Below are 23,770 nucleotides of genomic sequence, written 5' to 3'. Positions count from 1 at the left end.
AATATTGGGCTGCATTAGGCAAAGAGGACACCTGAAGAGATTTGAAATAACCGTAACTGGGTTAAGACCCCTTCAACACATTATCAAAACCTAAAAGGGTTGTGGTGAACCATCAATTTTGTGGAAGAAATGTTGTAGGGGGAAAAAAAACATATTTGGAGATCACTTAAACACTTGGTGAAGTTGCATGGTTTAATGCCAAGTTTAATAATGAAAATAAAACCATTTCCATGCAAACACAATGTGATGAGAACTTTCAGGATTGATCACTTGTTAGTGAAACTGATCATATAAATCAGGCTTCAGTTTGTTAGGGAGCATCAAGATTGGACTTTGGAAAAATGGAAAAAGATCATTTGATCTGATGCGTCCAGATTGAACCTGTTCCTGAGCTGCCAGTGTAAGAAGGGAAGCGCATGAATCGATCTACCCATGATGCATAGTGTCCACTGTACAAGCCTTTGGAGACAGTGTTATGATCTGGGGTTGTTTCAGTTGCTCAGGTCTCGACTCAGCAATGTTATGTGGAGATTATGGATGAAGTCAGCTGACCACCTGAAAGTACTGAATGACACAGTGAAATACACACATTTTTTCTTTCTGAAAATGCACGTTTTCAAATCATAGACTGCACTTTTCAATCAAATCCAAAAACAAGATTAAAATCCCCATACCACATTCCTCAGAAAGTTCTATTCCTCGCCAAAACTAACTTGTCTTGCTATAAATAGCCCATCCTTAGTACATCACTGAAGAAAGCTTAACAAAATGTTTAATTAAGATGTACACGCTTGCAGATGGGATACAAAGATATCTAGAAACAAAGCAAAAGAAACGCCATCTCCAATTAATCTCGTCAGACTACAGCACTACGCCTGTCAGATGTGATTATAATTTCACTGCGTAAACAAAATCTGTTCCAGAAACCAGGAAAATGATAAAGAATTAACCAAGTGTAAAGGTATAAATATCTCAAAGTAACAAACCTCTAAAGTGATGGGATAAAAGGGCTAGTGTGTAAGGGAGCATCTAACTAAGGGAAAAACACTAGCTGGCAGGCAAAAAGTTAGAAAGCAAAAATACACTCTTGATCTCTTACCTCAAAGTGGGAGCAAAAAGTACCCAGCTTTTTATGGATGTCAAAGTGACATTTAAGACATTTTAACACCTGGTGCTAAACCAGATATGACATATCCAAACCATGCGAATCCAAAGTAACAACAGCAATGCAACATACACACATATGGAACAAGACATAGATAGTGGCAATATGTAACACCCCTAATGGTAATTCTTCCATGACCATTTTAACAGTAGTACAACCAAAGGTTTATCACAGTGTTCAAGAAAAATAGGGATCTTATTTCAAGGAGAGTTCTTGGCCCAGGTGAGAGTAACACCTCACACTGCCACAAATCACCAATCAGTTCCTTGAGCTAAAACTTGATCCCTTGCTAAGGCAGCAATATTTATTACTGATCTCTGCTGATGAAATGAAATATGAATAAATTAAAAATAAATATAATTATTATATAATTAAGGACGTCATATATCCGCAGTCTTTTGACCATATGCAGTGAGTCCCTGATATGAACAAGTTCTGTCCCGAGAGCTTGTTCATAAGTCCAATTTGTTTGTAAGTCCAACAAACATTTTCTAGGTACAGTGGAACCTCGGATTACGAGTAACACGGTTTATGAGTGTTCCGCAAGACGAGCAAAGATTTTAAATAAATTTTGACTTGAAAAAAAAGCATTTTTTTTTGGTTTACAAGCACCAAGTATTATGTTTCACGCAGGCGCTTCTTGTTTTGACTCCGAGCGTCACGTGATAACAACTGAGCCAACAGTTTTTCTCTCTTTAGCGCTGCGGAATCATCTCCCCTGCTGGGTCTTAGTGCTCGTCTCTTACTGGTATAATCAACATCCGTGCACGCGTGTACTGTTTACTATAACACCGTGATCCCGTGTGTGTGTAAAACATATTTTATTTTGTGTTCGAAAGTGCGTGTGTACAGCGCGTGTACTGTTTCTTATAACACATGTGTGCGTGCGCGAGTAAAGCAAATGAAATTCTCAAAACAGAAGTAAAAAATCTATTTTCTTCCTTATCGCGGTGTGTGTGTGCGCGCGCGCGTGAGCGTAATTTGACACTGTGCCGGCTATGTGTGTGTGTGTGTGCGTGCGTGAAACCCCCATCACAAACATACACAAGCGCACAGAAATTAAGGCGAGATACACACACTCTGCTCTCTGAAGAAACTCGCAAATCTTTTCAGAGGTAAGGTGTTGGTTCATTTGTTTGTTTGTTTTACTTTACAGCAGTAATTCTGTTAGTTTGCGCTCACACGAGTGTCATTAGCGATGTTTATTGCTAATTTTCAGATAAAACAGTGTAGCGGGAGAGAGACGTTGATTTATGACCGCTGTTTACAGAAGTGTAGTCCAGTGCGGGAGATGCATTGTGGGGAATGCAGATGTAAGCTAGGATAGAGCCTGAGTTTTGTTCTTCAGTATTTTTTTTTGTTGGATTTAAATGCAGGATCCACTTAAAAGTTTGTACTATAACCTGACAATGCAGAAAATAAAAGAACGGGCATCGACCAGTTTGTCCATCTCATCATTACATGAGCATGAATTAACGGGCTGTTACACTGTCACGAGCAACATTAAAACATAGCGGAGAAGGTTTAATAATTTAGAAGAGAACAACAATCTTTCCGTTAATGTGTGTGTAAGTTTGTTTAAACGAGAGGAAAAAGTTTTAATGTGTAAGATAAGGAGGGGGAGACAGGAGGGGCTAAAAGCAAGAGTCTCTATTTACTCTAGCCTCACACACACACACACACACATACACATTGCCTGTATGCACAAACGGAAACCCCTTATCTGCCGGGATTTATTTTTTACTTTTTTGAAGGGTAAAGTGCAGGTTAATTTTTTTTTTTTTACTTTATATTTTGTAATAATTATTTTTATGTATTTATTTTTTTGGGCTGTAGAACGAATAATTTAAGTTTCTATTATTTTTAATGGAAAAATTATTTGGTTTACAAGTGTTTTGGAATACAAGCCTGCTTCCGGAACGAATTATGCTCGTAATCCAAGGTTCCACTGTACTAGGATACCAACTAACTGGCTATACATAGTAGATTACGGTACAGTGTTCCTTATATTTAAGGTTGGACGATTCATGTTAAAAGCATGAGCAATGTCTGCCATCTTTTCACCTCGTTCATTCTTTCAATTATTTTCTAACTTTTACATTTACATTTAGGCATTTGGCAGACGCTCTTATCCAGAGTGACTTACAAAAAGTGCTTTAATGTTTACATAATTGGATACATACTTACACTGGTCAAGGTTAATAACTAAGAAGAGGGTTTTTTTTTTTCATGGGGGGGTTAGTCCAAGTACTGGAGAAACAGATGAGTCTTGAGTCGTTGTTTAAAGATAGTCAAACTTTTGTCTCTATCGTTATTGCTTGGTGCTTCTTAGCAGCACCAGCTTCATCAACGCTGCTTTTACGGTTGCTTCCGGACATAATGAGATGCACGCTGTACACATGTGATAATGTACCCCGGACATGTGATCTAATTTCCATAATTGAAAATGCAAGAACGCGTGGTTGTATCTTTAAAAGTTCGCGAACTCGAATGTTTGTAGGCAGGGGACTGAAGCATTTACCTTGACTCCTTTAAGTGAAATCCTTTAAGTGGAATATGAACGAATGTAAAGACCAACATATCAGGCTCCAAGGTATTGTCTGGGTTATCTCTGTTTTAGATTTGTTTAAAAGTACTTTGCATACAAAGGAAGACATGTATCGCTTTAAACATGCTACTTATACTACTTATTAAAAAAGGAATTATCTATTAGTAGCATACAATACTGTATGCTTCTGGGCCAGGTTCTACCAGGTTCCCGACCAGGTTTGATTCTGTACTTGGTGTTTTTCCTCCATTTACTCTGGTTTCCTTCCATAGTCCAAAGACTTGAGGAGTAGCCTAATTCCCAAAATTGGGAAAATTGCATTCCTAAAATTGCCCATAGTGTGTAAATGTGTGTATACTGTATGTGTGTGTGCCCTGCAATGGATTGGCACCTCATCCAGGGTGTACCCCACCTTGTGCCCTAAGTCTCCTGGGATAGGCTCCAGCCCCCTATGACCCTAAAGAATAAAAAGTTATTGGTGATAAGTGATATATGCTTCCTATTAAATGTTCCGTGATGGCGCTGCTGCAGGACAGTGGATGGTGATCCCTGTGTGTTGCCTATGCTTTGCAGGTAGGCGATACAGTACAAAAGGGTACGTACTGTAGGAAAGATTGTTCTAGTGGTGATTCAAGTAGGGTGAAAAGTGCATTGATTTCCTGCTTTGAAAACTAAAATGTTCTGTGCACACAAAAGCACACAACCTTTGCGCTCTTTCCAACTATTCAGAAATATAAATCTGTTTGAATTTGGTCTAACTGACGTCCTGTGTCTTAGGGTAAGGATGCTTTAAAGAAACAAACCCATTTATACTTTACCAAAAAACAATATATTTTTGTTGAAAAAATAATTCACCATATCCTTTGTAGCCTTGGCTGTCGTCATGTTTGCAGAATATCACCTCATTTGTCAGCCTAAGAATCTCCCTCAACTCAGTTACCGGAAACTGGGTTCTCCCACAGCCCAAAGACATGCAGGGCAGACTAATTACCCACAGTGTGCATACCCCACCTCATGCCCCGAGGTCTCTGAGATAGGCTCCAGGCCTCCTGCGACCCTGTACAGGACGAGCGGTATAAAGAATGAGTCAGACAGAGCATGAGAGGCAGAGACAGAGGTATGAGACGTATCTGATGAAATATACAGTAAGACACAAGTGTACTGTAAATCATGGTCTCACAATGGAAGGAGCAGGCGAAGAATGCAACCAAATGTAAAACGCATAACTGTTTCATCTATAGTTCACACATTTAGCTAGAAAGAATGCGGAGAAAGAGATTCTTGTAAAAACGTGTGACTGTACATTACAGTTTTCTAAAGTATTTTTTTTCAGTATTTTTATGTTTTTATTTAGAATTTTATTATTTTGGTTTTAGTTTTGTTTATCTGCAAAGTCAAACTTCAAAAGAAATGCTTTTGCATAGAATTGTTTTAAAAATTTCATCACATCTGGTCTAAGAAATGAGCCATAACATGTGGGGGGAAAAAAACTGTAAAAGTGTCAAATAATGTCCAGGATCTATATCTGTTTTTGAGTTTAAACCATAAGTGGGTTTGTCCTATGGCAGAAGCATATTTTCTGAGATTAAATCTTGGCGCCAGTGTAGCTTAGCGGTTAGTACTATCTCCTTGCACCTCCAGAGTCTGGGTTCGATTTCCGCCTCAGGTCTGTGTGCATGAAGTTTGCATGTTCTCCCCGTGCTTGGTGGGTTTCCTCCTGGTACTCCAGTTTCCTCCCACAGTGCAAAGACATGCAGTTCATACTAATTGGCGTTTTCAAATTGCATCGTAGTGTGTGAATGAGTGTGTCTTCAGTAAGTCTCCTGAGATAGGCTCCAGTTCCCATGACCCTGTATACAGAATAAGCCGTATAGATGATGAGTGAGTGAGTGAGAACCACAGTCTCGACTAGACATGGATATGGGCTTACATAGTTTTTATTTTTGTTTGCACCTGCCTACATCTAAAGCCCCATTATCCTGACCAGGCAGTTACTATGAATGAATAAATGAACCTTGTAAATCTGTCATGCAGTGCGGCATGTACATGCTAATGAACAAAATCTTTATTTATTCTACATTCTTCAAATCTGAACTTAAACTCACATCCTCCTGTTTGTGTGTTGCATCTTAAATATCCTGGTCCACATATACAGTATAGGAGGAAGTACAGTATAGCTTTACCTCCATTAGACCTAACTTCACCTACACAAACCATTACAGCAAGTGTGCTCATGTCTCTCCTCTCATGTCTCACGCTATACTGTATCTTATCCTCCTGTTTCGATTACTTCTCATATATACAGTATACACAGTATCTAACATCTGTTGTAAGATGCCTGATAAGCTGTTGTGGTTGTTTGGACAGCTGTGGCCTGACTTTCACGCTTGATAAGGTACGACACCAAAATGATTTACACCTCTGGCAACACATTAACACTAGGCTGTGATTTAAAGCTCTTGATGATATAGCAGAAAGCATTATAGCAGAAAGCAACATCCTATAGCGTTGGGATTTTATAAAAATTGACAACATACTGTATATTTGTTTTAATCAAAACACAGGATCTGCCTAGTGTGCAAATGTGCATTTGTGCAATTTAGTGTGTTTTTGTACCTTATTGCTAATGTCGTTTGCAGGTTGTTCTATTTACTAAAGTTTTAACTTGAAAATGACATTTTGTGAAATGTAAAAACAGCAAACGAACCCCAGACTTCAAGCTGCATTCACAAAGCCTCCGACCTCTTTTGAGAAATCGAACAACTGACCCATATTGATTTTATCTCAACACCAAATACTGTCCCAGATACTGTAACACCTGGATGTGGGCCACTTTTGGCAAAAATGTAACTCTCTTGGCCCGGGTATGGACCGGTCATGAGCCATCATTTGTCCAGATGAAAAAGATTGAGGTGGGCCGGGACCGGGGATCATTTTGCTATAAGGCTGTGGTGCTGTAAGATGGCACACGAGACCAGAGAACTTATAAACACTACACAGACATCATAACACACTATACAATGGAATAGTAGGAAATTCTTTCTTTCAGAATTTTTCTGCAATGTCAGTCCTTTACTCCGGCCCAGCATGATGCCTCTGGAGTACATTTTTACAGGTGTAGGGGTTTCGCTCATGAACCTTTCAATGTCGACATGCTTTCAGGAAGGGAGAGCCAAAAGCGTTGGAGGCAAACATTTCTGAAATGGTGGTAATTAATAAACCACTCACATACTCTTGGACCACGGTGAAAGCTCACATTGTCCTGAATGACAACACCTGCTGCGGGTCCTCCTGCTCTTGTCCAAGTAAAACATTCTGTAGACCAACCAGAAGCATGAGATATTCCATGTTCTGTCTTGGCAATCTTGGCAAAATAGCACTGGAGAGCCCTGTAGCTGCTGATGGGCACACAGAGGCTGATGTTGCAATCCCTGTTTCTTCTATCTGGATAAATAGATGGATTGATATTTCATTGATCTCGGAGGAAATTTCCAAAGTTCCATAATTTATTAAAATTATGCACATTTACTGTATATGAATTTACTGTAGCTTTAAAGAGCTAAAATCTGTGGGTGGTACTGATCTGATCTGAGCCCTAGAAGTTCAAAGATGAATGGGTGCCATTGTTGTAAAAATCCACATGCAACGAATAAAAAAATAAATAAATAAAACTCTCTTCTGTCTATATTACGTGCCTGATGAAAGGACGAGACAGAGAGCAGACACCACTTCTCCTTTCATAACCTTAAATTTTTTTTTTTATTTTCCGATGCTACTCACTTGTGCAGTCATCTATGCAATATTTTTTTAGACATAAATACCATCAGAGGCTGACGTTCTCAAACAAGCTCAGATTCCCCACTTTCCAGATCTCCTTGTTTCACCGTGACCTTTCAGGTGTTGTGCAAAGATCTGATAACTCCTATGTAAAAGGCCAACCTGATAAGCATAAAATCAGTTTTATCCACTCAGACTTGGACGAACAGAAGTCTTTGCTATAATCAGGGTCCATATGATGTGCGTTTTGACATTTTCTCTAACTTGGCATTTTGCAGATGACAGAATTTAATCATGTATTTGTTAATTGAAGTTAAATAGATCGGGTGCAAGGGTTAATGAGGATGACAGTGACAGTCTAGTTGCTCCTTCTGGCTTTAACCAGCTCTTTCTAGTGAGACGTGGGCCATCTGTCGGGTTTACTCTGTTATTATCTGCCGCAGGGATGTTTGAGATTTCTTCCCACCGAGAGAAAATGAGAGATCGGAACCACGCGACTCAGGAGTGCTGTAAATGAGTGGATCAAGTAAATTCTTGGTGACTCGTCCCTGCCACTGTAATTACCCACTCATGTCTTGTTAAGTTTTGGAACAGTAGGTGAGGAGGGATCTTTAAATCTCCTGGTTTAGTCAGTTACTCTGGCTGTGTGACTGTACACTTTGCCTTTTTACACCTGATTCCTTGAAAACCGATCTGTGCATCACTTGCACATTACAGGAACTCGTCTGGACATTATTGCCACATTCCCAGTACAAGCTGTTTTTATACTGTATGTTTGGGACAATTAAGGAGTTCCTGGGAGGCCAGCGTTTCAGATGTGAAGCAGCCAGTCTGGTATTGGTTCCGGCATACTGGGTAAACTTTTCACCTTTATGGCATACAACACTAGTGAAACGCTGGAATTAAGTGCATTAGTGTGGCAGGGCATTAGAGTGGGGCAAAAAAGGATTCGGTCAGCCACCAATTGTGCAAGTTTTCCCGCTTAAAAAGATAAGAGGGGCGTGTCCAAAAAAAAAGAAAAAAGAAAATCCAGAAAATCACACTTTTTTAAAACTTTTTTAAAAATTATTTGCAAATTATCGTGGAAAATAAGTATTTGGTCAATAACAAAATTTCATCCCAATACTATGTTATATATCCTTTGTTGGCAATGACAGAGGTCAAACGTTTTTCTGAGTCTTTACAAGGTTTTCATACACTTGCTGGTATTTTGGCCCATTCCTGTTGATGTTTTGGGGCTGTCTCTGGGCAATATGGACTTTCAACTCCCGCCAAAGATTTTATATGGGGTTGAGATCTGGAGACTGGGTAGGCCACTCCAGGACCTTGAAGTGCTTCTTACGAAGCCACTCCTTCATTGCCCAGGCGGTGTGTTTGGGTCATTGTCATGCGGAAACATCCAGCCATGTTTCATCTTCAATGCCCTTGCTGATGGAAGGAGGTTTTCACTCAAAATCTCACGATACATGGCCTCATTCATTCTTTCCTTTACATGGATCAGTCGTCCTGGTCCCTTTGCAGAAAAACAGCCCCAAAGCATGAAGTTTCCACCCCCATGCTTCACAGTAGGTATGGTGTTCTTTGGATGCAACTCAGCATTCTTTCTCCTCCAAATACAAAGCTCTATTATGGTTTCATCTGACCATATGACTTTCTTCCAATCCTCTTCTGGATCATCCAAATGCTCTTTAGCAAACTTTAGACGGGTCTGGACATGTACTTTCTTATTTTGTCTCTCATAGTTGAGGTATACCTTTGATGAAAATTACAGGCCTCTCTCACCTTTTCAAGTGGGAGAACTTGCACAATTGGTGGCTGACTGAATACTTTTTTGCCCCACTGTATGTATGTACAGAAATAAAGTGAGTTCTTACTCTCATAACTGTGTTTTGTTATTCTGTACAATCAAAAGTCTCTGTTTGTCTTGAACACTATTTGTATCAAACATTGCACTTTTTTTGGATGCGCAGCTTCTCTGTGCAATGTTTAAGAAGTCTCTTTAATTGGCGGAACTTCATAACCGACTGCCAATCACTGAAACGGCAAAGAACATGACCGACATCTCAAACCTGAACGCCTCAAATCCAGTCTGACAGAGTGCACGCTCAGAACTGCACGCTTGAGAGGCAACCAGTTGCATATTTCAGAACTGTTTTACCTAACTAATACAACGTGTTATTTTTTCTTTGTAATTGCAAAATCTTATGTATGAATAAGTTCTTAACATGAAGCTCTGCTATATTTTTGCATTTGTTTCTTTATTTAGCCTTTATTACATTCTTCTCATTGAAATCAAGCCAACTCTGCTACTTTTGTCAGCCTGAATTTTGGAAAGTCTTTTCATGCTCTTGCTAATGAGGACAGACTGACAAAGATAAAACAGAAAGAGATACAAGAGAACCCACACTTACTGTATTCTTCATTACCATAAAACATGTGCTTTCCTTATTCTGAAACTCACCAGCCACCACTGAGGCTTAGGCATCCTTCAAGATGCATGCAATTACAGTACGTGAACTTTTCAGCAGATGAACCTGCATACCAATGGTCTGTGTGCTATTATGAAACACCTGCTAATTATCCATAAGCGAAAAGTTCCCTTGAGAATCAGCGCTTATAGGAATGAAAAAAAAAAAAAAAATCTATGTAGATAAAATGACGACAGCATAAACGCATTTTGTCCACGGTGACGGACGGTCCCTTAGCAACAACAACAACAACAACTTCAGCTGCAGCATTTTGAAATATAAAAGGCTATAATCATATATGACATTTAGAGGTTGTGAGAACCCGCATTACCGTTTGGAAGTTGTAAATGGAAAGATATGACTTCTGGTTTCTGCCTGGTTATTCTTACATCACCTGTTTGTTTATCTATTCACCAGTCACTCTGATTCCCTGGAATTACACTGTACATGTCTTGACAGTTTGTGACCAGGTCAGCCAGGTCTAATGTTAGCCAGTACAACATATGTGACCTGTCATGTCAAATTAGGTATTAAATTGAATTTAAGGTGACTTGAGTTTTGCACTTTTTTATATTCCTGGTTCAATTAAATGCATTTAAATACAATAAGCTATTTATCAACTAAATTTCTGTAAAACTAACCTGTGCAACTTAATACCTGTCCTGATATAAGGGCAATTAAAATAACATTGCAATTTAAATGCAACAATAAACGCATGTAAATGTGACGTTATAAAATAGCTGAAATAAAGTATACTGTATGAATCATCCACGTCTCTCCGCCTTCTGTATGCAGCTTACATAAGTGCGTTTAATAAAGTGAGCAGAGCTGAAAATTTAATGTTAGTTAAGCATTTAAATACTCTCTGGGGCTCGGCGACATTTCTGGTTCACTTTGCAAAACTATTCCTTCTTCATTAATGCTGGTTCAATGTTTTAAGCAGGAGCTGCTGCATATTTATCAGTTAATCGCAATATCCGGGCTTTCTACATTTCAGACGAATTAGCAAAGACGGTGAATGTCATTATAGTAAAAGACCTACTCTTGACCATCCATTTAGTCAATTTAGTCAGCTATTAATGCATGTAATATTTGCCTTGCTTTCATTTGGGCTGTATATTCTATTAGCCGAAATTTTATTGGGTGTTTATACTTGATTGCAGCAAAATATCCAAGAAATTGATGTCATTTACTCAATGACCTTCTGAATCTGATTTAAAACTTACATTATCATGAATTTGCATGTTCAATCTGAAGAGCTTTGCTGTGAATACTAAGCAGAGGTTGTGGAAAAACTATGACATAATGTATTAAACATTCAAGTGTAGACGGAAGTGTGGTTAGTATTTTATAAAATACTCTCATGGAGAAATAAGGATATATAGATAGACAGACTGTATTCAAAGTGAAGTTCAGACGTCAAAATGTGCATTTAGATGTTCATATATGTCATGTAGAACCAATGTTATTGTTACCTTTTTACCAGAAGATGGAATGATGTCGGAAAAATGTTGAACTCCCAAAATGGTCTTATTGATTCATTTATTTATGGTCATAGAAACAACCATACTGTAAATTACCATAAAAATACATAATCATGTGTCCATGGTATTATTTTTATAAAATGTGACCTTTTTTCCCACCTCATTTTTGCTCGTCATATTTAAATAGTTTCACACACACACACGCACACACACACACACACACTACATCAATCAGCCATAACACTGACATGTGAACTGAACAACACTGATCACTAACTACATTCCAGTAAACAGGTGACATGTTCGTGGGCACCCTCAGCTCAACCATGTCCTCAGAGACCAAAGCCCAGCCTGTCCAATCCGATTCCACCAAAAGCCAATGTAGCAAAAATCTCAGAAAAAAAACAACTTAAGGGCACTATTAAAGGACACCAGAACACCCAGTTCATCACAGCCTCTGATGCCCAGAGCCCAGCTGAGCCCAAGACCCCAGACCCAGACTCCAAACTCCCCACATCCCAAACCTGATCAAGCACCCAGGGGATGCACCAGACAAACGAGCCCATCCTAAAAGACCCACTAGGCAAATCAAATTTTTTATAGCACATTTAAAAATCAACCGAAGTGGGCCAAAGTGCTGTACAATGATAATAATAATAATAATAATGAAAAAAAAAAAAAAACTGGATTAAACAACATACAGTAAATGAAAGCAGAAACTCAACTATGCAAAAAGTAAATAAAACCAGTTAGTGACAGATAATAAAAACAGTAATTAGATGAAATCATAATATATATTATATAATATATTTCATTTAAATAAGTAATGAATAAAAGTACCTAAAAGGTAAAATAAAATAAAACATAAAGAAAGAATAAAAGGGATAAAGGTGGTAGGTGTAGAAGTCAGTTAAAAGGAGTGAGCTTTCAGTCTGGATTTAAAAGCCACAACTCGCAGCACACAAAGGTTCCGCCGCTAATGTCCTGGCTGATCCATCTACTGTATGGTGCACAATCCAGCCCTCTATATATATTTATTAATAAAAACATAGGAATACAAAAAAGGGTAAAAATGCTCTGAGTTTTAAGGGTTAAATTGGATCCCTACATCCAGCATGTATCTTATTATATTTAATTATCACTAGATATTATTACATGCTGAATCAAGTGCTATTTTATAAGCTGCTAAATTATAAGGGTGGAAGATTTGTTTTTAATTAAGCCATATGTGACAAGTTATAAATGTAACATGATTGTACTCAGCAGTATGATTTATGCAGCAACAGGAACTATACAGGAGACGTTATGTATTTATTTTATAAATAATGTTTCCACAGTCTGTATTTTCTATCCATGATTTATTTCAGACTTCTAGGTAATTATGCCAGTTTAATTGTGTAGTTCCTAGATTCTAGTGGGGTAAAAAAAAATGGTGAGTAAAAAATGATGCTTCTTATCAGCGCTTTCTGTTCAAGGCTCCTTGAGTCAACGCTGTGCAGGTGTGAACGTGTTACACCAGTTTGTTTGTAATTGCAGTGTGAGCAAAAATTAAGTTACAGTGAGACGCTTAATGATTAGCTGAAGACTAAACACAGAGGAGTGATATCCAAGGGCGTCGTGATCTTGCGTGACGATGCACGCCTGCATACTTCCGCCCACACTGTTGACGCTCTGAGTTATGAGGTGTTAAAGGATCCTCCATATAGTCCTGATGAAGCAGCACTATGAGGATGAGGATGCACTTCATGAAGAAATGAAGACAGAGGTGCATTCATGGCTTGCAGCTCAGCGCACAACATTTTTTAATAAGGGAATATGAAAGCTTGGTGACAGGAGGACAAAGTTTTGAAAACCAAGGAGATTATGTTAAAAAATTATATATTTGTCTTTACTTAAGGTTATTTAAAAAAATATATATTATCAATAATACACAGTGGAATAATATCATCTGAATAGGAAGCCACCTTTGTACTCTGACTGAGACTTCTGGACTTTTTCTCCATATACACATTATTACTTTAGAACTGAACTCACTATGCCATAATGACATCATAACAGGAGCAATATGGCTGCTTTTACGATTTGATTTGTGCAATAAAAGAAACATAGCACGCATATTATCATTGAGGTTTGCACGGGTTATATTTAAATGCTTTATTATTTTGTTGTATGCAGTTGGAGCGAATGTCACTAAGCCGAGCTTGTGGTTGGCTTATTAAGTGACATAATAACAGACCAGTCTCAGTGAATGAAAACCGAATGACATGCTTTTTGTTTCGCAAGTATTAGCTTTTATCATTTGTCATCTTGCTATCTTGATCTGTAAGAGACTGCTCCTAAATCATTATGTCCTAGAAAAGAATAAAAATCATAAATTAAAATATTTCAGAGATATTTTATATATAAAGTGGAAATACCAAATGATTTGTACATAAAGATATATATATATATATATATATATGTATGTAACAACAACATATATAACAAAATTATATATAATACTGTATGGTGCCTAAGACTTTTGCACAGTACTTATAAAGAGCAATGAAAAAAAAACAGTCAATATTTGGAGTAAAAACTTATTGCTTAAAATCAGGAGTTTTAGACATAAAGATTTGTGCAGTTTTATAAGAAAACAGCTGTTAGGTTTTATTGAGCTTGCTGGAGAATATGAGTTTAGATAAGGCCACGGGCGGTCGTGTAAGAATTTTACTGCATATCGTACTGTGTGTGATGGTGTATGTGACAAATAAAATTTGAATTTGAGTTTTTATGGTAACTTTTTATTTTTATGCAAATCCCAGCAGCATACATTAGGTTTTTTGTTTCCATCTGAAAACTGGTCTGTTATGTACTATATATTTTTTCTTTACAGCCATGAATATATTCTCCTGTTATGTTATTTATTTATTAATTTATAAAAAAAAAAAACTGAACGTTTTTGTACATAATTATGCAGACATGATAAACATATATCGAAAAATTTGTACAGCAATATAATATGGTGCCTAAGACTTTTGCACAGTACTGTTTAAAAAACCCATAAATAAAGCATATACTGTATATTGTAGGGCAGATAAAAACAACAACAACAACAACAACAACAACAACAAGAGAACATTGAGAGTTGAGGCAAGAAATCCAGATGGAATTCCAGTTAAGAATCAGAGGGGGAAGAAATGAAGCAGGACAGTCCTTTGGGGAAAAACCAAACCCGATCGGCAGCAGTAGTGGAAGGCAGCTCAGGATAGTGAAAACTCACCACAGTTATCCTCGTCTGCCTGGTTTCCACAGTCGTCGACTCCGTTACAGTGCAGCAGCTGCGGCAGGCAGGAGCTCAGATTCCCACAGGGGAAATAACCGAGAGGACACGGATCATGCTCTTCTGACACATTAAACACCGTCAGAGCCACTGCGGAGAGACAGACCGTTTAAAAGAAAGAAAGAGAGAGAGAGTTTGTTTTACTTACAACTATAAAAAAATCAATGTTTTTATTATAGTTTCTTTTTATCAACGTTTACACACACGCACACAACTTTTTGAGGACCGCCCAGTGTGAAAATCAGTGCTCGTCAATGCTATTATACTCCTAAAATTAGCACTAACCTGTGCACTTTTGATTGTACAGAACACACGTATTAGAATAAAAACTCCCTTTATTCATTTCTCTACACTATATAATCCCCTGCGACCATAATGCACTCATCAGAGTTTTATATATACTGTATAAGCAAATGTTGTAGTGTTTCGTGATCTATAGGTGTGGAGTAGAGTAGTGTGTTGTACTGCATTGCATTTTATAAACTGATGTTACATTGTGTTGTAACTGATGATTTGATTATCGTTTTGAATGTTTTTTTCCAACTCCCCTTTCCCCATAGAACTCCGGCTTTGGGGATGCAAATGTACTGTTATTTAACAGGCTGGTGAACACTGAAATGGAGAAGATGGAAAAAACTGCGAGTGTCAGAAAGCAAGACAGGGAGACACAGTCAGATTTATAATATATATATAAAAGATAGATAAAGACTCAGTGAAATATAGAGAGGGAGAGGAAAGAAAGGCCAAAAAGATCAATACAGCTTGAGAGTTTGTAGGAGAGGTTACAAGATAGATATTGATTGAGAGAGTGACAGAAAGAGAGAGTGTGGGAAAAAGAAGTAAAAGAGAGCGAGAGAAAGAGAGAGAGAGAGGAGATAAGGCAAAAAGAGAGCTAGAAATAAAGAAAGAGAGAGAGAAAGAGTAAAAGGAACAAAGGAAGAAAGCAAGAAAGAAAGGGGAAAGAAGTATAAAAATCTAGAAAAAAAAAGAGAGAGAGAGAGAGAGAGAGAGAGAGAGAGAGAAAGGAATGCGAGGGAAAGAAACAGAGAGAAAGCTGGTTAATTTGGAAATTAAGTTAATTTAAAAGACAGTCACTTAGAGATGAGGAGGACCATAATAAGATAGAAGGCATTGTTAAAGAAAGACAAAAATACATCTCGAGAGAGTAAGAGACTTTCTCTTCTTTTATTCTTTCTCTCTCTCTGCTTGTCAAGTAATGACAAAAATAGAAAGAAAGTCACTGAAAGTAAAGAAAAGTGCAAGAAAAGGAAAAGTTTAGATGCAAAAAATATATAATTGACTTCATTCTTCTGTATCGTGTTTCATCTGGTTCTAATCCTCAAAGCCATGTAGTGCATATGAGTTATTTTTCCTTCATTCATCAGAAAGGCTCATCCAGAAATTTGAGTTAAATACCTAATCTATGCAAACATAGCATTCGCTGTCTCTTTCTTGTGTAAAGTTCATTTATTCGTTCATTCTTTTATTCCTTCATACTCAAAAGCTGCTTTTTCGAGGTCAGTCGTGTGCCGGAACCCGAGCCTACGTATCCCAGGTACACTAGATCCGAGATGGGGACTCGTCCCGAATATGACACCAGCGCCTCAGCAACTGTGTAAAGTTGGCCTGACAAAACACGTTATCCAGAATTTCAGACTCTTAGGTCGTATCTCATATTTCATTTGTTATTCAGGGTATATAGGTCTAATATTAAAATTCTATACTTGCAGGACTGCGGAGCATTCGGGACGCATAATCTTGTCAGCTTGACGAATTGTCTCTGTATAGCAGAAGCGTGAAAGCAGATAAGGGCGGTGATTTGCTCTGCAATTGTACTTATTTGTGAACGTGGGAGGACTGTGAGTAATCATATGCCAGAAGAAGAGTGCGAAGCATAAGAGTGCACCGTTTAAGGGTGTCGTGGTGCGGAGACTGAAGTGTGTTACGGCATGGGAAATCCTTAAAACATTGCCCTGGAGTTGTGCATCCCTACTAGCAATGTATTATTACAGTGTGGTTGTATTTAAGTTTGGTTTGTAAATATCAATACTTTCCAGAAGACAGTAAGCGCAGTACAGCGATGAGCCTCCAAGCTGCAGTAAAACATTCGAATGGTGCACAGATCTTAAAGTGGTCTGTACGTCTGTGAATGATGATCCTAACCCAGGTGGATTGGTCAATCGATTCCGTTAACATTCAGCAACGCCTTATCCGTGAAAATCATTGGATAACTTATCACAACGAGACATACCTGTCTGTGGGAACTGTACATCATTCTCCAACATCGCTGGCATGTTACAGGAACTCGAGGAATTCCTTACATGTTTCTCATTAAAGGAGTTCCTGGGAGGCCAGGGTTTCAGACATGAAGCAGGCACTCAGATCATGGCTCCGACGTACTGAGAAAACTTTTATATAGAGAAATAAAGTTAATCTCATAACTGTGTTTTGGTATTCTGTACAATCAAAAGTCCCGGTTTAACTTGAACAGCCTTTCGGATTTTTACATTCCTGAAGTGACAACAAATCTAAACTTTTACAGATTAAGGGTCACACTGAGACATTACCTTATACCATTACCTGTAATCTATCGGCTGCTCTTTAATCGTATGAGCACTGAGCCAGGATGCATATTAAGAGTTATCACCATGCTAGCTACCATTCATGGATTTGGAACAAAGCCTAGGCTTAGCTGATGTTTTCTCTCATTCTTTAAATCCTTGGAGTAAGGAACAGTTAGAACGTCAATAAGGGACATCTTTTTCACCTTTTAATACAACCTAAATAAATTAGGTAGGGACCTGGAGCCTAACTCTCAGGAACTCAGGGCACAAGTAAGGGTGCCAACCCATCACAGGGTGCAAACACACACACACTCACTTACACACATACTCACTCACACACCCAATTATACACTACGGGCAATTTAGAAAAACCAATCAGCTTACAACGCATGTCTTACATCGCATACCTGAAGGAAACCCTGAGGCACAACCTGAACCCGAATCACAGGGCTACTGCTACAAAATGTAAAATTACTATGCCTAGTGAAAAAATACTATATTGACCAATGTAAAAATATATTTTTTGTTATTTTTGTAAACCTTCAGTATGTAATTTTTCCTTTTTAAAAAAAGAATTTTTGGTATAAATATTCACTAAATCTTATCTTAAAGCAAAAAGGTGCTGTCTAAGGTTTCTTTGACCCAGACTCATCAAACAACCTCTCAGCAGTGCTGAAATATTTCCTTCTAAAGGATTTGGAACAAGGCTCATGCTTCTAAGCGAACGGAGAAGGCCAGAGTCAGTGGTGGAAAGCCCACAGCTGTCAATCAGTACGTGAACTTGCTTTAATTCTCTTGCAATAAGCAGTGCTGCTAGATTGGGTGTTTTTCCACCCACTCGGAATACCGGCTGGAAAGACATGTCTTGGCTGGGTAATTGATCATTGATTGATAAAAATTAAACCAAATTTTGATTAAACAATGTAGCAATCAGCACACACACACAAAAAAGTCATTATAACCACCCAGGTTTTGGGTTTCCCTTGTGCCACCTGGGCAGCTCTTGCCCCTTGGGGAATGACGCCACAAGAGCCTTTGGGTTCTGGAGGTTGCAGAGTGGGACCTCAGTGGTTTGAACTCGATTGTCCATCGCCATCCCATAGGATCTGGGGAGTTTGGAGGCCAGGGTGTAGCAACCTTGCTTGGGTTGTTGAGCTGTGGTCCAATGGGTTTCAATCAGGATAAGCATTGCGTATTTTGTTTGTAATTTTCACTTTAAGAATTGAAATTTTGCAAGAAATTTGCCTCGACATATGAGCATATTTTCAGAATACGAGCAAACGAATCAAGCTGAACCGAATCTCGGTGAGAACTCGTCTGCTTCAGTGGAAAGCCATGCAAAGCAAGTTTTCTTTATATATTTTTTTGTATTTGTATTTAGATTTTGTAAAGATAAACTGTAACATCATGGGTGCCAAGAATGTTATCAAGGACAATAGCAAGAAGAAAAGGGATCCACTTTCAGTTTGGTTTTTAAAGCAGCCAGTGCCAAGAGAAATCATAAATTAAGGTTTTTTGCATTTACGTTATTTCCTATAAAAAATGTGTTTTGCGAAAAGAAATTTTGCCTTAAGAAGTCGTCTCCAGGACGGATTTAATTCAAAAGACGTTCCCTCTGTATTAGCTAAAACAGCATGCATGAAAAAAAAAGTGCAGAAAGAGAGTAAAACTGCAGTGTTTCATAAAATATCAAAGTGTTTTGGAACCATGTGTGTTTTGTGATGTGTGAGTAAAATACACTGTAAGCCCAACATTGCCATGAACTTGTTTATGATAAGGCTATGTAAATGTCTGCCTACTGTACATAGCAAGTGTTTATTACCACAATACAGTCATCGATTCTTTAATTGGTTTAGTTAGAAATTTATGATAACTCATCATTACCATGTACAGTATGATTGCATATTCAGATTTCTTAAACCTGATTGTTCCTTTTTAAAAGTTTTATCTTAGAATTTAGAAGTAGAATAAAGCAGACAAACTTAGAATATGCCTTTAGTAAAAAAAAAAAAAAAGAAGAAGAAGTGGCATGACCTAAATTCAGGAGCACGACCTAACAGGAACAGTCATAACGAAGAGAATGCTGCTTAGTGTCACGGTCTCGCCTCCTCATGCTGAGTGCCGCACACCTAGGCTCCGAGTGCACAACGCAGTTCACCATGATAAAGTGATGATTTCCATATTCCCATATGTTTGTTTACATTGCCACCTGTCCTCAGCTATAATCCCTGTCCTGTCTCATCATTAGTCCTCTCCGTTGTGTGTAATGATTGTTCTCAGGTTTTTTTTTCTTCCTGTTTTTCCTTCTGCTTAGTCATCTATAGAACCCCTTGACTTTGTTTGGTGTTGTCGTTCAGATTTTGATCCAGCTCCTGTTCTGTAAGTTCACAGTTCTGACTGGTGCTTGTTTGTCACCTGTTTTTGAACATTGCCTTTTAAATACTGCTTTACCACTAGGGTTGCAATTTTCATACATTTTCAACTAATACTTTTACACATAAAAAGCAATTATTGATTATTTATTGATAATTTGTAATACCAAAATACACTTTTTTTTTCTTTTTTTTTTCGGAAAAAGGCTTTGTTTTCGTCTCTGTGTTCTCATTTAGAAATACAATGCATTGTGCACTGGTGGCTTAGACGATTGAGGCTCTGATTTGCTGATCAGTTTGAGCCCCACCACTGTTTGGCCCTTGCCCAAGGCCTTTAACCTAATGCCCATACTAGTGTTGCAAGAGGTAGCATGATGTAAAGTCCAGTGCGTGAGACTGGTATAGATTGGACAATGAAGGAATGGGATGTCTAGGAGGCTGACCATTCGAACCTGACCGTAGCCTACCCTGACTTGATAAGGACAGCCTTTAAAAAAAAAAAAAGGCATGATCTGAACTACTTGCGTGGCCTCTTCAGGTCTATAAGCCAAGCTAATGTTAGCAATGGAGAAATACAGTATAATGTAAAACATTACGGGTCACTACTTTTCACTCGGATTAATTCTGAACAGAAATGAACGTATTATTGATTAATTATTAGCATTTCTATGTACCTCCTTACATATCCTCTCACTCTCACTCATCTATCTATATCTTGCACGAGGCGGGGTACACCCTGGATAGGGTACCAATCCATCGCAAGGCCCACACACATACTGTACACACTCACACACTACAGGCAACTTGGGAACACCAAATAGCCTAACCTGCATATTTTTGGACTGTGGGAGGAAACCGGAGTACCTGGAGGAAACCCACCAAGTACGGGGAGAACATGCAAACTGCATACACACAGAGACGGGAATCGAACCCTGACCCTGGAGGTGCAAGGCGACAGTGCTAACCACTACACCACTACGTATCTACTATATATATATATATTTTTTATTAACTGTAAAGTCAGACTGGGTTTTAGTGTCATTCCTACTTGCTTGTACTGTGTACATTGGAACAAAATGTCAAATGCAAAACAGTAATATACTGTCAAAAAAAGCAAATAGCACGCAGTGTGAGATGAGTGTAGGACAATAAATAAACAAGCCAAATACACAGAACAGTGCATGATACCTATACAGGACAAGAGTGCTGCGTGGGAAAACTACTGCAATAATTTGAGGGACAGGAGAGTTTAATGCCAGCATAAAAAGTATTGTTTATGGTGTGGGTTTGCTCATGACCTTGTCACCAGTCCACCGGTTCTTCTTCCTTGGACCACTTTTGGAAGGGACTCACAACTGCATTCGAGAAACAACCCAGAAGACCTGCTTTTATGGAGTTGCTCTGATCTTGTTGTCTAACCGTTACAATTTGGCAAAAAGTCAAAAGTCATAAAGATCCACAGCTTTCTCATCCTTCCTGCTGCCAACACATTAACTGTAAAAACTGACTGTTCACTTGATGTCTAATAGATCCCACCCATTGACAGTGTAATAATATCATCAATCTGACTAAATTCACCTCTCAGAGGATTTAATGTTAATTCTAATCTAATCTTGGTTTGTTGTTGGTCTTTCGGCTGCCCCGGCACAGGTTTTTTTTACACCGGATGCCCTTCCTGACGCTACCCTCTCATTTTATCCGGGCTTGGGACCGGTACTGCATCCAGTGGCTGGGGTTTGGACACTGGCTGGGAATCGAACCCGGGCCTTCCGCATGGCAGGCGAAACACCCACCACTGAGCCCCTTTCTAATCTAATCTTTAGTTAAATCCACTAAATGTTTTTTTATTATGGTTCACATGGATATAGATAGATACACATTAAGTTCTTAAAGTAAATTTACATCCATGCTGTAAGCTTTTCTACTTCTATGATGCTTACTACAAGTAAAGCGCTGTGTATTTTTTGATGTTTTAAACCCTATTCTATTCTGTGAGTGTAAATTTTGGGTAGATCATAATTTGTAATTTACCATAAATAACACTTTCCTAGACATTTTGCTGTAAAAATATTTCTATTCGCACCCATTTTAGTTAATAAGCCCCCATATAGTATTTTGGCAGCATAGTGGCTTAGTGTTTAACCTTGCACCTCCAGGGTCTGAGTTCGAGTCCCACCTTGGGGTCTGTGTTTATGGAGTTTGGTTATGATGTTGGTGGGTTTTCTCCAGGTACTGTACTTGGCTAATTGGTGTTTCCATTTTGAATGAATGAGTGTGTGAATGTTGACCAGAGATTGTACCACGGTCGTGAAATGTGAGTGGATACAATGGTCACTGGCCTCCACGGTCCCTGGTTGGACTACAGAGGTTCCTAGATGGATGGATGGATGGACTAAAAGTAAAAAAGGTGTGTATTTTAAGACCTTTTAAACCCTATCCTGTTCTGGAGTGTAAATTTCATAATTAGATTCACCATAATTAGGTATTTACCAGACACTTAGCTGTGAAAATATTTCTCAGGCTCCTAAACGTACGGATTTTTATTAACAAGCCCCCTTACAGTATAAATACATCAGCTTGAGACAGTGCAAATGTAAGCTTTCTTTCCAAACCTATACAATAGAATTGATTATAATAATTAAAGTACAATAAGATGAATAAGAAGAGACCTTCATATGGATATGGACCTATGTGTCCAAATTACAAAACTCTTTGGAAAGTCTTGGATTTTTTTTTTTCCCCATTTGTGCATGATTTAATTTTTATTTTAAAAGAATATAGTATAGTTAATGTATTCCTAATAAATTATGCATGTAATTGAGGATTTTATTATAAATCAGCTCACCTGAGACTCCGCACAACAGGACACTGAGGACACAGATGTGCATGCTTGCAGCTCCAAACGCCATGTGAACTGGAAAAAAAGAGAAAAAAGTCCAAGTGTAGAGTGGTGTGTGGTTAAGGTCGGTCTCTGTGTGTTAGTCCATTAGTAATGATGATGATAATAACGGAGAGAAGGGGGTGAAATCGTCTCGTGTGCACGCAGTCAGCGTGGAGGAGAGCAGAGGAGAGGACAGGACGCTGGTGTGTGTGTGAATGGATGACAGTGGCGTGCAACTAGAGGCGCGCACCAAGCACACACACAGGGAGAGAGAGAGTGAGAGAGAGAGAGAGAGAGAGAGAGAGAGAGAGAGAGAGTAGTCCAATTAGATAACCAAAAGTTCACGTTTTATTCCATCATTTTTTACTTTTAAAGATATTGGGGGCCTGACACAGAGGGAGGAACTCACCCTAGACATGATGCCAGTCCACTGCATGGGCATTATTTACAACAAAGGACAATTTATCACAGCCTTTCCACATACAGGAGGAGAAAAGAGACCGCAGATAAAACTCACATACACAAGGATAAAAAAAAAAAAAAAAGTGATAATAAAATGTGAAACTCTGCACATAGAGCGAACCATACAGGATAAAATCAGAGACCCTGGAGGAAGAAAGGCGATGCGCTGAATATACCACTATCTGTATGACACCATATGTTTTATTTATTTATTTATTTATTTATTTATTTATTTATTTTCTTTGCCTGAAAACTGCATAGTGTTAGTTGATGGGTAAACATGTTTGTAGAAATAGATAAAAGGTTAAAGCTAAAAACAAGCTGATGAGCTTTAATGTAATCAGTGATATTATTATTTCAGGTTGAAGCCCTGACTTCTGTACGGCAGGACGGTCTGTGTAACTATGAAATTTTATAAGGTCGAGTCTCTTACGCCTTGTTTACACTAAGTTGTACTTCTTTCATTGTCAGTCAAACGCACTCCTGTTTGGTAATCGGAGGGTGAATCACAGATGAGAAACTGAAAAAGTGATCAGTTAAGAATGAAGTTTTGTCTTAAATCGACTTCAGTGGATTAAAATTCACTTATACCACTTCAGCTGTGAAAATATTAAATGTAATGTAATAGAAGATTTCGCCCTTTTCAAAGTCACTCAAATCCTTATGCTTGCCCATTCTTTCTGTTTCCAGCACAACAACTTCACAGATAAAGTGTCCACTTGGTGCC

At 38.4% G+C, this 23,770-nt stretch overlaps 1 protein-coding gene across 1 annotated transcript in view; it reads right to left on the bottom strand.

Moving 5' to 3' along the window:
* The window catches only part of rxfp1 (relaxin family peptide receptor 1), a 64,986-nt gene extending 42,398 nt beyond the window's left edge, over nucleotides 1-22,588 (bottom strand). Inside the window, exons 1-2 of the mRNA XM_053506206.1 lie at nucleotides 22,546-22,588; nucleotides 14,705-14,854 (exon numbers count right to left, since the gene is read on the bottom strand). Of these exons, the coding sequence (XP_053362181.1) occupies nucleotides 14,705-14,854; nucleotides 22,546-22,588 (193 nt within the window). The remainder of the gene's footprint in view (nucleotides 1-14,704; nucleotides 14,855-22,545) is intronic.
* Nucleotides 22,589-23,770: the final 1,182 nt, after the last annotated feature.

Source organism: Clarias gariepinus, chromosome 10 (genome assembly GCF_024256425.1).
Source record: "Clarias gariepinus isolate MV-2021 ecotype Netherlands chromosome 10, CGAR_prim_01v2, whole genome shotgun sequence".
Taxonomy (NCBI): domain Eukaryota; kingdom Metazoa; phylum Chordata; class Actinopteri; order Siluriformes; family Clariidae; genus Clarias; species Clarias gariepinus.
The sequence above is the reverse complement of the archived record's forward strand: the minus strand, read 5'-3'. Positions and strand labels throughout refer to the sequence as shown.